We start from the raw sequence: 15,166 nt of genomic DNA on the forward strand, positions 1-15,166 counted from the left end.
GGACACTGATCAGGCTGCAGTGAGGAGCAATGCTGCAGATAGGCACTGATCAGGCTGCAGTGAGGAGCAATGCTGCAGATGGGCACTAATCAGGCTGCAGTGAGGAATAATGCTGCAAATAGGCACTAATCAGGCTGCAGTGAGGAGCAAGGCTGCAGATAAGCACCGATTAGGCTGCAGATGGGCACTGATTAGACTGCAGTGAGGAGAAAGGCTGCAGATGGGCACTAATTAGACTGCAGATGGGCAATGATCAGGCTGCAGTGAGGAGTAAGGCAGCAGATGGGCACGGATTAGGCTGCAGATGGGCACCGACTGCGCTGCAGTGAGGAGCACGGCTGCAGATGGGCACTGATTAGGCTGCAGTGAGGAGCAAGGCTGCAGATGGGCACTGATTAGGCTGCAGTGAGGAGCAAGGCTGCAGATGGGCACTGATTAGGCTGCAGTGAGGAGCAAGGCTGCAGATGGGCACAGATCAGACTGCACTGAAGCTGCAGAAGTGCACAGATCAGGCTGCATTGAGACTGCAGATGGGCACTAATCAGGCTGCGTTGATGCTCATTGACCATTATTTTGCTTCAAAGCGGTTTATTTAAAAAAAAAAACAAATAATCCTGAAACTTCCCTCTTAAATTGGGGTACGTGTTATACGCCGATAAATACGGTAACTCTACATATCAGAACACACAATATTCTGTGCTTAGAAGTGGGGCCAGACACTTATCCTGGCTTATCCGGATACGTCACAACTTGCTGCCCTCCAAAGACTGGGGAAGTCTGAAATCATAAAATAGAACAAAGGGCACACAGGCCTACTGCATTATCCTCAAATTTAGAGAGGAAGTCCATCCAAAAAAAAAAAAAATTATTAAAAGCCAGTAGCTATAAATACTACAGCTGCTGACTTTTAATAAATGGACACTCATCTGTCCCAAGGTCCAGAAATGTCGGCAGCCGAGGCCGATCGATCGCTTGGCTCTCGGCAGCTGCCACTGTCGCCAATCTCGGTGAGGGAATCAGAAAGTGAAGCGTTGCAGCTTCACTTCCCGGTTCCCTACTGCGGCGCAATGGGAATGGTCCGTGCTGTCTCTGGGACCCGTGTGTGTCCCAGCAGACAGCGCAGCGGGACAGGAAGAGGCATAGACTCCCGTGGGAGTCTATGCCCGGAAGTGGGTGCAAATACCAGGTATCTGCACCCCCCCCTCAAAGGTGCCAACTGTGGCACCGGAGGGGGGGAGGGTTCCGATGAGCGGAAGTTCCACTTTAGGGTGGAACTCCGCTTTAATAAGTGAAAAGAAGGTAAGTATTATACTCACAAACAAATGCTTGTATCATAGCTTTCCATGACAGACAACAGCTCAAGTTCATGATGAGACATCCACATCAATGATAGAAAATGGAGAAAATAGGATTTTTATAACAGCTTACCTGTAAAATCCTTTTCTTTTGAGGTACATCCTGGGACACAGAGTCTCAGTAATTACTGATGTGTTATATAGGACATCACTAGGCGACTGGACACTGGTACACCCTAGACAGGAAGTTCAACCCCCTATATAACCCCTCCCCTTACTGGGAGCACCTCAGTTTTGTAGCAAAGCAATATAAGTGTATTAGAAGAGTGGAGGGACCTCTGTGTCCCATGATGTACCTCAAAAGAAAAGGATTTTACAGGTAAGCTGTTATAAAAATCCTATTTTCTTTCTCGTACATCACGGGACACAAAGTCTTAGTAATTACTGATGGGATGTCCCAGAGCAATGCTGAGGGGAGGGGGAACAACAAGTAGGGTGTAATCAGACCTGAGGACCTTGTACCACTTCCTGCAGCACACTGCGCCCAAAGGCGATATCCTCATGCCCTCTCACATCCACCTGATAAAATCTGGTGAATGTATGGACCGAAGACCAGGTTGCGGCCTTACAGATTTAAGCCATAGATGCCTGGTGATGCACTGCCCACGAAGCACTAATAGCCCTCGTGGAGTGCGCCTTGATCTGAAAAGGCAGAATTTTCTGCTTCAAACCATAAGCTTGGACAATTACTTGTCGAATCCACTTACCAATGCTAGATTTCGATGCTGCCTGTCCTCTATAAGGACCTTCCGGCAATACAAACACAGATCTGGAAAAAAGGAAGGCAGAACAATATCTTGGTTTAGAAGAAAACCTGAAACCACCATCGGTAGAAGCTAGGATGAAGGCGCAATACCACTCTATCCTTGTGCATGCTTAAATAAGGCTCTTTACAGGAAAGAGCTGCCAATTCTGATGCTCTTCTAGCAGAAGAAATGGCTACCAGAAAAAATTAACTTCCTTGTCAACAGGACCAAGGGAATTTGACGTATCGGTTCAAAAGGCTGTTTCCGTAAAACTGACAGAACCAAATTCATGCCCCAGGGGTGTAAGGACGCCTTAACCGGAGGATTAAGACACGTTACCCCCTGTAAAAAGCTTCAGACCAAAGAATGCGAAGCAAGCGGACATCAAAACAATACTGACAAGGCTGAGACCTGGGCCTTGATGGTACTCAAGGCCAGCCCCATTTGCAGAAAGTCAAGGATTCTACCTACCTATGACATATGTACTGGGATGTCAACCCTGGATTGACACCAGGAGGCAGACTCTATGATAAATCATTCTGGAAGCTGGCTTCCTTGCATTAACCAAGGTAGAAATCACAGGGCCTGAAGCCAACCACTCTTTAAAACGTGGGTTTCAATAACCAAACTATCAAATTTAGCATTTGTAAGGCAGGATGGAACACTGGACCTTGGGATAACCGGTCTGGACGTGACAGTAGGGTCCACAGGGAACCTACTGCCATATTTACTATTTCTGCATACCAAGCTCTTCTGGGCCACCAGAAGTACTGACTTCTTTTCCTGCCCGATCCTGCGAAGAAGTGGCAGTAGCAGAATAGGAGGGAATGCATAAATCAGCGAGAGCTGATGCCATGGAGTCACCAACGCATCTGTCCCGGATGCAAGAGGATCCCTTGTTCTTGGCACAAAGTTGTTGATCTTGTTGAACCTGGACACGAAGCGATCTACATCCGCAATCCCCTATGTTTGGCATATGGGCAAGAAGATGTCGGTGAAGAGACCATTCCCCTGGGACTAACTGCCGGTGACTTAAGTAGTCCACCTGCCAGTTCTCTACCCCCGGAATGAAGATTGCCAATATGCACGGCACATGCTTTCCTGTCCAGATTAAGATTTGGTTCACTTCTCCCTGAGCTGCACGACTCCTGGTGCCTCCTTGGTGATTGATATAAGCCACTGCTGTGGCATTGTCGGACTGGATCCTGACAGGGCAAACCTGGAACCTGAGTGTCCAGGCCTTTAGGGCAAGATACACTGCATGGATCTCCAGAATGTTGATGGGTAAGGACCTCTCGGTCTTGGACCATTTCCCTTGGACAGTCGACTGTTCGAGAACTGCTCCCCATCCCGAAAGACTGACATGTGTTGTTACCACTCTCCAGGTATCTGGTAAAAGGGATTTTCCTTTTTGCAGATTTTCGGGTGTCAACCACCAACTGAGGCTTCCGATGCACTGCAGGAGACAGACGCATCAGAAAATCTAACGCCTGAACCTTCTTGTTCCAGGCAGACAAGTTACTGTTTTTCAGCAGTCTCTAATGAAACTCAGCATAGGGAACTGCTTCAAATTAAGCCACCATCTTCCCCAGCAGCCTCATACAAAGGTGAATAGAAGGACCCTTCTTTGCCCCGACTACCTGAATCAGTTCCTTTAAGGCCCTGATCTTTGCCTGGGGTAAAAATACCCTCTACTGGGCTGTATCTATGACCAGACCCAAATACTCTAGTCTTCTTTCTGGCTTTAAAGAAGACTTCTCCAATTTGAGGATCCAACCTAGGTACTCCAGGTAGTTGACTGTGGTGACCAAGTTTTGGTCCAAGCAGGCTCCTGACCAGTCTATCCAGAGCAGGTCATCTAAGTATGCCATTACTGTTATACCTTGGGCCCTTAATCTGGCCAGAGGAGGGGCCAAGATTTTTGTAAACACCCAAGGTGTAGTAGCTAGCCCGAAAGGCAGAGCTACGAACTGAAAGTGGCATTTTTCTACTTCTAAAAGCAGGTACTTTTGATGAGCAGGGAAAATAGGTACATGCAGGTACGCATCCTTGATGTCTATTGACGCCAGAAGTTTTCCTCCTTGTAGGATGGAGACTACCGATCAGATCGATTCCATGAGAAAGGAGCATACTTTTAGCAATCGGTTCAGATCCTTGAAATCTAGAATGGGCCTGACATTGCCATTAGGTTTTGGTACAGTGAAAAGGTTTGAATAAAACCCCAATCCCTGCTCTTGTGTCAGAACTACCACGATAACTTTTTGTGGCAATAGTCGCTTCAACGCTAGAGAGACTTCTTTTTCTCTGGGAGCATTTGATCAGAGGAAATGAGGAGAGGGGAATTCTCAGAACTCTAGTTTGCAACCTAGAGTTATTGTGGAGAGCCCCCATCTGTCCTGAAAATCCTCCTGCCACAGCCTTGAGAACTGTAGCAGTTTCCCCCCGACCCAAGCGAGCGGGGGCGCCCCTTCATAAAGGGGCTTTAGCGTTTTGTAGACTTCCTCCCCCAAGACTTTTGTACCTGGGGTTGACTCTGAGATTTAGTTCTTGAGCCTGATGGAGGAGGCCGTAGCGACTGCCTGGAGGCTGATGCTCCTGGCACTGAGGAAAGAGCACGTTTGAAAGAGGGACGTTAACTCCTCTTTTAACTGGCAAGAGGGTGCCTTTCCCACTAGAGATCTTTTGCATAATGATTGTCCAAATCCTCTCCGAACAGCCTTGCACCACGAAAGGAGAATCCAGCCAGAAGCTTCTTACATGGTGATTCGGCTGACCAATCTTTCAACCGTAAGATTCTATGCATATGCACCAACCCAAGCGTAAGGCGAGATGTCTGGAGGATAGAACTCTGATAGCATCAACAGCAAAACACAAAGCCGCTGGTAGGTTGGCCAACCCCCGGGCTTGCTGTTCAAAACCTGTTTAACATGGTCTCTCAAGTACTGACAAACTGTTTGCTGCCCCTGCAGGTTGAACCTGTCAAGGAGAAAAATCGGCTTTTAACTGGAATTCCAATTTTTTATCAGTTGGATCCCTAAGCATCTGAGCGTTGTCAACAGGACAAGTCAGACTTTTATTGATATGGCGGCATCAATAGCTGGTATACCCCACATCTTAATAAATTTTTCCTTCATAGGATAAAGTGTTGAAAACTTTTTAGGAGGGAAAAGATGTTTATCTGGGTGATCCCACTCAGAATAAGCTTTTCCAGTAAACTATGAACAGGAAAGGCATGTGCAGTTTGAGGTGGCTTCAGTGAACCCAAACAAGAGGAGGGTTCTTTAACTGTCTCAGATACGGACAACTTAAATGTGGAGTGGACCAATCCAGCAAGAATTTGCACCAACACCTTCTTATCCTGAGAAGCTGAAGAGGGCCCTTCTCCACTTGATTTTTCAAAAGAGGAATCATCAGTCTCATCCCGATACTCTGAGGGGGGATTCCTCTCCTTTTTCCCCCCAGAGTTCCTTGAGGGTCCTGAGTGGCAGAGGGGGACCTAGAGCATTTTCTTCCACTGAATGAAGATGCGATTAAGTCCAATAATCTTTCCTCTAGGAAAAAACCTCCTGCGTAATGCATACAGGGGCTGAAGTGCCAGAAGCAGATGCAGCCCCTGACCCTGACGGCTCACCCTGGCCAGCTTCCCCAGGTAGTTCAGGGGGGGGAAGGTGCTGCAGAGGGGGGGGGGGGTCTTCATAGCCTGAGAGAGATCCCTTTGAGCCCCTGTTTTTGGGGGTATTTGTACTTCTTCTGCCGATAGTGCCAAGCAACAAAGGTAGAGGTACCACAAAAAAGCACTGTAGTTCAGCAACTGCCGCTGCTACCAAGACCCAGTCTGGTGCTTAAGTAAATGCTGCCAGTGAATACCTGTGTCCCAGACTCACATGAGCCCGTCAGCTCTGTGTCCCTCCATAGGCTGGGTGCACCTGCAAAAGAGTGCCCTTTATAGCCTGTGTAGCCAGCGATGTGGGTGTCTAACCACGCCGAGGTTGCGTTAACGCTCTGCCCTCCCTCCTCTGCTCACCCCTTCCACCCCACCCCCTCGTCTTTTCAAAAAAGACCGCTTTCCCGCACAAGCCGAGGCGCTGATCCTCGGAACCTTCATGGAGGGGAGGCTGGGACAGAGGAGAGAGCAGGGCTGGTGGATGGGAAGCCGCTGTAATGGCGACGGTGACAGGCAGCAGCGGGCGGTGTGGTATACTACCACTTCTCTGTGCCTAACCTAAGCCGTGGGGGGAGAATCCCTGCAGGAGAAAACCCCCCTTCCCACATCCTACCTGGAGCATGGCTTGGAGGAGCATACAGCATGGACACTCAGACAGATCAGGCATAAAAAGTATGTGCTCTTGACAGCCCCCGGTAGCGACTTTTGGCATAGCATACATTTACTTAAAGGAGAAACCTATTAGAACTAGAAAAATTCTTAAGGAGGCTCCCTTACCTTATCCAGCTGCAAGGTTCTGTGTAACAGACTCAATCTTTACCTCTCACGGTGGGCTCCGTTTAGAGAAAAGAACCTTCAGAGACTGGGGCCCCCTTTTGTATAGGGGGATCCATAGTTCTGGGCCTGTAAAGCACCCCGCCAGGGCTATGGCTGAAAAAAAAAAATACTGGATCCCGGGTCCACCTCTCTAAAAAGAAAAGCGTTACAGGTAAAACCTTGTTTCTTCAGACACGAGGCCCAGGTACCATCCAATTTGGCCTGGAAAAGACACTTTGAATGGATCCGGTTGCATGGCTTGCCCCAGTGTAGGATATTCCAGTGGAGCTCAGCACAGCACATCTTTACTCGTGATCAACACCTAAGACACTGGCGAAAAAACTGAGGTGCTCCCAAGTAAGGGGAGGGGTTATACTGTATAGGGGGTTGAACTTCCTGTCTAGGGTGTGCCAGTGTCCAATCACCTAGTGATACCCTATATAGCCCATCGTTATTACTGAGACGCTGTGTCCCGTGATGTACAAGAAAGAAATATAGTTATAGTAGGCTGTCTCATCACGAACTTGAGCTGTTGTCTTTCATGGAAAGCTATGATACAAGCATTTGTTTGTGAGTATAATGCAACTAACTCTTTCAGGAGGCATGAAGGTAACTGTGTGGTTGCCTTGGCAGGTTTTGTTATTTCTACTTGCACTCTTTGCTACAAGACTATAGCAGCACATTTTTCAGAGAATTTACTCAAATACCAATTATATGATTGTGCATATATTTTAATCTTCTATCAGCATTAGGTTACCCCACAGAAATTGGATGAATTGCCCCCTGGCAGTTTTGAACAGAATGATGTCAACACCATTAGCCAAAACAGAGCTTTTAAGGTGTTTTTCCTTAAGGACCCTCGTATCATGGCTGCATTCCCAAGCACCTTGTACAATCTATGGCCAATCTAATAGCTCCTGCGCCAAAAAATAAATACAACAAAGACTTACCAACAGCCAGAAATCCTCATAAAGTGCACAACTCATCAGGCAGCGCTCATACAGTAATACTATACGCTCATGCTGACCCTGAGACACCTCAAACTCCAGATATTTTTTCCAGTTTTGCAGCTGCTTAGCATTCATTGGTATAGCATAGAAATAAAGCCGTTTGATCTGGATGAAAAAAATTGTACAAAAGAAAACGGTGAAAAAAATTTAAATGTACAAGGTAGGAGAAAGGGGTGGAAAGAAAAAAAGAATGAGAGAGTGCCTACTTACCGACTCTTCAAAGGTCCAGCGCTTTTCAACTTCTGCTTCATTTAAGATATACAACTGCTCTCTAATTTTGAGTATATGTTCCCGAAACTTTGCTATATCAGATTCCTAAAATGAAAGAAAAATTTGAAAAGTGCATATATTAATAATTTTAGCAAAATTACACTCCATTTTGCATGCATCACATTAATTAACTGCCTTAACTGTATTTTGAAGCTTATAATTATTAAATTAATTATATACCAAACCCTATGTTTTTTGTATTAGTTTCTTGAGGACTATAGCTACACAGACACATAAAATGGAGACAAAGAAAAAACAATAAATATATTTTGTATTAGGGGGCTGCTGTCAAGTTTTGGGAAAAAATGTTGGTCACTGAATTCTTTTATGCAAGCAGTATATATTGTGATATATGGGCATCCACCCAATACTTAAAGCGGGAGGCCGCCGGGACTCCGCGTTTTTTTTTTTTTTTTTTAAAGTCAGCAGCTACAAATACTGCAGCTGCTGACTTTTAAAATAGTGACACTTACCTGTCCAGCGCGCCCACGATGTCGGCACCCGAAGCCGATCTCTAGATCGACACTCGAGTGCTGCCGCCGCCATCTTGGGTATGGGAATCAGGAAATGGAGCCTTTCGGCTTCATTTCCCGGTTCCCTACTGCGCATGCGCGAGCCGCGCTGCGCAATGAGGACGGTCCCCGCTGCCTCTGGGATCTGTGTGTTTCCCAGCAGGCAGCGGGGCACTTGCGGAAGGGGGCGGGCACTTGCGGAAAGGGGCGTAATGTACGCCCCTTTCCGCAGAGAGCTATCCCGGAAGTGGGTGCAGTTACCTGGATTATCCAGGTAACTGCACCCCCCTCCCCCCTGAAAGGTGCCAATTGTGGCGCCGGAGGGGGGGAGGAATCCGATGAGCGGAAGGTCCATTTTAGGGTGGACCTCCGCTTTAAACACTATCTTTTATGGACTTAGTTTGTAAATACTAAATGAATTCAATTGAACCTTGTGGTATCTACAAACAAATGTAATTACTTTACAAACCAATACTCTGTTCAAGGAAGAAAGAACCCTGATTGCATGCCCCAGGTGTATGCAGGGATTTGACTTTACTCTAGGTCATAAACATAAAACAGGGTACAACTTTTTTTTATTTTATTTTTTTTAAACAAAACAAGGAAACCTATATATTGTACATTGCACAGTTTTTTAGCAAACACTTTGGCACGTTTACACCTTTCTCTGTTCTGAATATATTGCTGTTGGTGTTTTTTCTTTCCAATCTCAAAATAATTTGTATAGGAGGACCTGCCTAGAAAGGCTGCAGTTTCTGTATCCTATTACTATAGATAAACCAATTGCACAATATGGAAATTCGATTTTGAGGAGCATTTTGTAACACCATCATAACACCTCTAGATGGCAACATATCTGCATATGCAGAATAAATGAAAATGTAATTCTTTATTAACAGTCCATTACTAAATGGCTTGACTTAAACAGTTCCCGACCGGCGCGCGACGATGTACGTCGGCAGAATGGCACGGGCAGGCATATTGGCGTACAGGTACGTCCATTTTTATATGCCGCCCTGCCATCACGTGCGCGCCGCCGGGACCCCCATGAGTCCGGTCACAGGTCCCGCGGACTCGATCGCCGCGGGGATACCCACGATCGTCTCACAGGGCGGCTGAACGGGGAGATGCCGTTGTAAACAGCATCTCCCAGTTTTGCCTAGCAACAAGTGACGCTGATCTCTGCTCCATGTGTTTACTATAACAAAGCCCAGCCCTCCACAGTTAGTAACACGCCCTAGGAACACTTAACCCCTATACTGCCACCCCCTGGTTAACCCCATCACTGCCAGTGTCATTTACACAGGAATCACTGCATTTGTATAGCACTGATTGCTGTATAAATGACAATGGTCCCAAAAATGTCTCCGTCATAATGTCACAGTCACAATAAAAAATAAAATAAAATCGCCGATTACCGCCATTACTAGTAATAAAAAAAATAAAAATAAAAATTATTAATAAAAATATCCCCTATTTTGTAAACGCTATAACTTTTGCGCAAACCAATCAATAATCGTTTATTGAGATTTTTTTTTACCAAAAATATGTAGAAGAATACGTATCGGCCTAAACCGAGGGAATAAAATGTTTTTTTATATATTTTTGGGGGATATTTATTATAACAAAAAGTAAATAATAATGCGTTTTTTTTCAAAATTGTCACTCTATTTTTGTTTATAGCGCAAAAAATTTAAAACCGCAGGGGTGATCAAATAACACCAAAAGAAAGCTCTATTTGTGGAAAAAAAATTATGTCAGTTGTGTTTGGGAGCCATGTCGCACGACCATGCAATTGTCAGTTAAAGCGACGCAGTGCCGAATCGCAAAGTTTTATTATTTTGGGTAGTGCATATGATCAGCACAGGGCCAATCAGCACTGTTCAGACAGAGGGTCAGGAGTCCTGCAGCCTCATAGGACGATCAGGGGATAATGAAAACTCCTCCTACAAAGCTTTAACCAGTGCTCCACTGGACACTGATAGAAGTCACAAGTCTGCTCTAACTGCTGCTGAGAAAAGGTATTTAGCAGTTTAGATTTACAAAAAAAAAATTGCATTTCCGTGTTCTGTGTAATGTAATAATGTGTAGTGAATGCAGGGTCCTGGGTTTAGTAACACTTTAATAACAACCTAGCGAAAAGTCTAAATTAAGTTAATTAATCTGAAGACATGTGCAGGCCCTGCACTTTACCAGTGATGTTAGCTTACAGAATAGTGGTAATGGCAGTTTCACCTTCCATCCTTTATTAAATGTGATTACAATTTACTGTTCTTTCTATTTTTGTGGTTGTTGGGGATCCTGCCAGTGTTTCCTCTAGATTTCTTGGTGTAAAGAACAATCTGGGTGACCAACCCTGGTCATCAGCTCACAGCAAATCACAATTACAATGATTCTCAAAACCAGAAGAGAAAAGTCAGCTCACTTGATACTCTCTCATACCATCGAGGCCACACAATGGCTTTTACCAGAAATTTTGGGATGTGCATTTGCACACAATGATTCTCAACACTAACTCATAGGACACGTAAGTTTTAATGTTTCCCCCCTGTGTGGTCTAAAGAGACTGCAATTTTCCCTTTTACTGGAGTATTCTGTCACCAGGAATAAATTTTGCAGGAAAACCTGCTTCCTCTCAAATCAGACTGTCATAGGATTAAAAGGAGTGATGTCACGTGCAAGCAGTGGGTTTGGAACCCCAAGTGGTGCAGAATCTAAGGGCATGTCAGCATCCTGCCAGGGACCACTGGCAAAAGTTCAGAAGTGTCATGCTGATCCTAGATCATGACAACTAGGTTCCCCCTACTCAAATATGTGAAGCATAACCTGCACAAACAGAAGTGAGCAGCACAGAAGTGTTCAAGCAGTAAAGCAGAAACAGGAACTATACTAGGGAGATGAAAAAGTCCTGTAAAATAGGCAAAGGGCCAGGGCAGATGGCAGAAAAGCTAAATGCTGCATGACCAAAGACAGGGACGGCATGGCTGTTGAATATTGTTTAATTTTGTACTGATTGATGCAGAAGGGCAATGATGGGAACCAGAGAACCTGCAGACAAGTGGAAGGCGTTATCTTAAAATGAGAAGGTGGATAGAGTTTGAAAGCAAACTGAGTAATTTGGTGGAGTATTGGAAATGGTCAGATGAAGCATGGGGTGAATTTCATCAAGTATACTTGCAGACAGATGTGGTAGTCTGGTAGAAAGTCACATCTTTTTTTTTACCAGAGTAGACTGGGACCCACTGGACATTAGCGATCCAAAGCGGTTTTGTACCTGAAATCACAATGTTTAGGTTTTTGGAAACCTCTGTCAAGATGAAGGTGAAGGTTTTTTGAGTTTAAGCTGCCACTGATACTAGAGGAGAGACAGGAACAGGAAATGGCAAGTTAAGAGAAGAAAGGGGATTTCCTGGTACTAGCACCGGTGGTGTTATTTAGGGCGAAGTTAGGTGACACATTTTGCAAAAACTGTTTAACACCACGCAGATGTCTGTGGAGCCTGCCAATGCAGGAAGTTTATCTGGATGTCCAGAAAACTTGGAGTCATGTGCCCCTTTTTTAAGAACATGGGGCAATTGCTGGTCGCTACAAATGACTTTCGACGGGGAACATAGGAGTGCTATGGAGACAAGTGGTATTCCAAATTCAATTTGGCAACATTAAAGGGAGCAGACAATGCATCAGCATAGGCCTTTTTGGCTGAAAGTAATGTGAAAATTAAATTTAGTAAAGAGAGCCCAACAAGTTTGTCAGGAATTCAAGCGTTGCAAATTTTAAATATTTTTGTGGTCAATATAGAGTTTCCAGGACAGACTTGGCAGGTCTTCAAGGAGCTGACTTTTGGCTCCACAACAGAGGCATAACCCAACTGAGACGACGATGTGCATTCACTTGGCATAAAGCGTGTCTGCCCTGGCTCCATAAGTTCTTCCAAAGATGGAAGAGGCTGAAGAGCCTTTTTGCAAAACGGGGGCCAAATGGCCAGCTAGAGGACAACATAATCTAGATGTTTCAAGAGCTCACTCCTAAAAGTGAATGCCAATCTGAATGCTCAGCATATTCAAGTCATCCAGGGTAGAAGGGAAGGATTTCCTGGCTTATTCATCCTTTGTGTGCTTAAGTAAACTTTGTCAAAAGGTAGCATTAATGCCCTACAGTCATACCTACTTGACAAAATTGGAGGAGTGCATCAGCAGCAGAGGAAGCTCTCCCAGACTCATCAATTGTTTTACAGAAAGCACCTAAGAAGGTAGTAAGACTGGAGGTCATAAAATGCTGCAATTAAAATAACAAAGGCTCAAGCCAGGGCACCCAAGTGTGATCAATTATGCTATCTTGGAGTGTTCAGCAGGGAAATGATGTCCAGAAAGTTGAAAGTGAATAGTGAACTAATTTATCAAGCCACAACAAACACACCTTTGGATTACCCACAAAAAAGAGACATCAGATGATGAAGGCTATAAATGCTGGCCGTGATGGAGCTACTGCTGGGGCTAGAGCTGAGGTAGGAGAGGCCAAGGTAACTGCAGCTTGCAGATGGTGCAAGCTGGCAGAAAGGCTTTGTAGGAAGAGGATAGTTCTCTCTTGGTTGGCCTGCTGGCGGTCAATCCTCTTATCCGAGTGTTACATTTGGTCCTTGACTAACGTTCAGGTAGTAATGGCGGAGACAGGAATCATGCTGCGAAGATCCAAGAAACATGTCAAAGGTCAACTCTGCAGACAAGCAAAGCCAAGGGGAAGAACCAAGATTGGTACACAGGAAGTCGAGGAAGAAAAAAAGGCACAGGAAAGGAGCTCAGAGGCAAATAAGAATGTTGCTCAGTGCTGGACTCCGGAAGGGAGAGCTTTTTAATAGCTATGCCCCCCCTTATAGCTGAACTCCAGATTTTATCATTATTGCATAATTATATTGGTCCAGCTTGGAGAAGCTGAAAATCACTGTTGTAGTCAGCTATACTACTGTATAGTAATAGCAGCGATCTACAGGGTCCTGTGCCTCTCCTCTATACCCCCTGCCATGATCAGTTCTATCCATGTGTCCTTACTATACCCTTAGTCCCCAACCACATTCTACTTCTTCTAATCCACCTACACCCTCCCATTTCTGGAATGTTCATTCAGCCACCATTCTGACTCCCTTTTTCTACCAATGGTCTATGATCAGCTTTGGCCCTACCTTCTTACACCCGTATCTCAAAAATATAGTGAGCTATCATAACTGACCAAATAATAGCTATCGAGCTATAATATTGTCTGAATGGCCAGTGATGTATACCTGCATGTTAGGAATCACTCAAAAGCCAAAAACAATTCAAGCCATATTATCTCTATCATGAATAAGCACATATTTGCTTGATATTATATCAATGTACATAAGAATATCACTATCTACTAAGGTCACTAACAGAATGCACTGCCACAAGGCATGTAGGAGAGACAGCAAACAGGTGGATAAAAGCTCTTTAATGAGATCAAAACCAAACTTTTTAGATGGAGAACAAAATACTGTATGTTGTGTAAGTCAACACAGTTCATTTTCCTGAGAACACAATCCTCACAATTAGCACTATGTTGTATTAATGTTTTTTGTCAATAAAGACTGGAAAACTTCTCATGGCAGAGATTGTTGTCAGTAACATGTTAAGGGAATACAGGGATATGCTATGGGAATGTTTCTTTTACTAAAGAGATGATCGGAGACTGGGGCACAGGTTCAGCTGCTGACAGAAAAATTACCACAATTAGGTTGTGGCACTAAAAAATAGGGAATATGCAAGGCATAAGCCACATGTGAATATTAGTAATTTTAAAAAAACCGTGAACACATCTAATTTTGACATCGATTGGATGAAACCAAGCCTTTCATGCACAAAAGATTTCAAACATGTTTGGATTGATACAGTTGTTTAGGAAAGGCTGATGAGTGTGCCTTTCCACTCTATGGCGCAGTCTCTAAAGTAAATCAAAGTGAAAAGTCAGTTTGGGACCTGTTCCTCTGTCATAGTATGTAGGACTTTGTTTCCTAACTATGTTACACTACATAAATGTGTAAAAATATACAAGTACACATCAAAAATCAAAATCAATCAAAAAATGTGGGAGAAAATACACACCGTTAATGACTCCAAACAGTCATCTGAATCTTCAGCAGCGATCTGATCATTGTCACTTTCAAGCTGTACTCTTGAGTGGATCCAATCCAGTTCCTCTGTGCTCAACATTTCAATTGGGGAACAAGTGAATACAAACGCCCTAAATCTGGATAGTACAACAGAAAAGAACAATCTTTACTAGGTTTACCTGACACTTAAAAAAACGTTCTGCCTTTACAACCCCTTTATCTTAAAGCATTCTATGCATTAAGATAAAAAGCCTTCTGTGTGCAGCAGCCCCCCCTAACACTTACCTGAGGTCCCTCTCTGTCCAGCGACATCCACGAGTGTCTCAGCCCTCTGAGATTCTCCCTCCTGATTGGCTAAGACACAGCAGCAGCACCATCGGCTCCAGCTGCTGTCAAAGTCAGCTAGCCAATCAGCAGAGAGAGGGGGCAGAGCTGAATCAGGGCTCTGTGTCTGAATGGACAAAGGGAGCTGTCATTCAGCTCGGGTGCCTCCACGGCAAGATACTTGCTGTGTGGCCACTCAAAAGGACGGAGGGGGCCAGGAGTACAGAAAAGGGACCCGAGAAGGAGGATCCAGGCTTCCCTGTGCAAATCCACTGCACAGAACAGGTAAGTATAACATGTTTGTTATTTTTATTGGAAAAAAAAAAAAAAAAAAAAGGAGACTTTACA

At 44.7% G+C, this 15,166-nt stretch overlaps 1 protein-coding gene across 2 annotated transcripts in view; it reads right to left on the bottom strand.

Annotated features, from left to right (window-relative positions):
* LOC143935649 (pre-mRNA-processing factor 39-like) overlaps nt 1-15,166 on the bottom strand; it is a 103,431-nt gene that overhangs the window by 43,323 nt on the left and 44,942 nt on the right. For both annotated transcript variants that reach the window (XM_077459676.1, XM_077459685.1), the window contains 3 exons: nt 14,487-14,631; nt 7,802-7,906; nt 7,532-7,696 (listed from right to left, as the gene is read on the bottom strand). In XM_077459676.1, coding sequence (XP_077315802.1) covers nt 7,532-7,696; nt 7,802-7,906; nt 14,487-14,631 — 415 coding nt within the window. The remainder of the gene's footprint in view (nt 1-7,531; nt 7,697-7,801; nt 7,907-14,486; nt 14,632-15,166) is intronic.

The sequence above is a fragment of the Lithobates pipiens genome, unplaced genomic scaffold (assembly GCF_037356315.1).
Source record: "Lithobates pipiens isolate NorthernLeopardFrog02 unplaced genomic scaffold, aLitPip1_a1.2 Scaffold_10, whole genome shotgun sequence".
Lineage (NCBI taxonomy): Eukaryota > Metazoa > Chordata > Amphibia > Anura > Ranidae > Lithobates > Lithobates pipiens.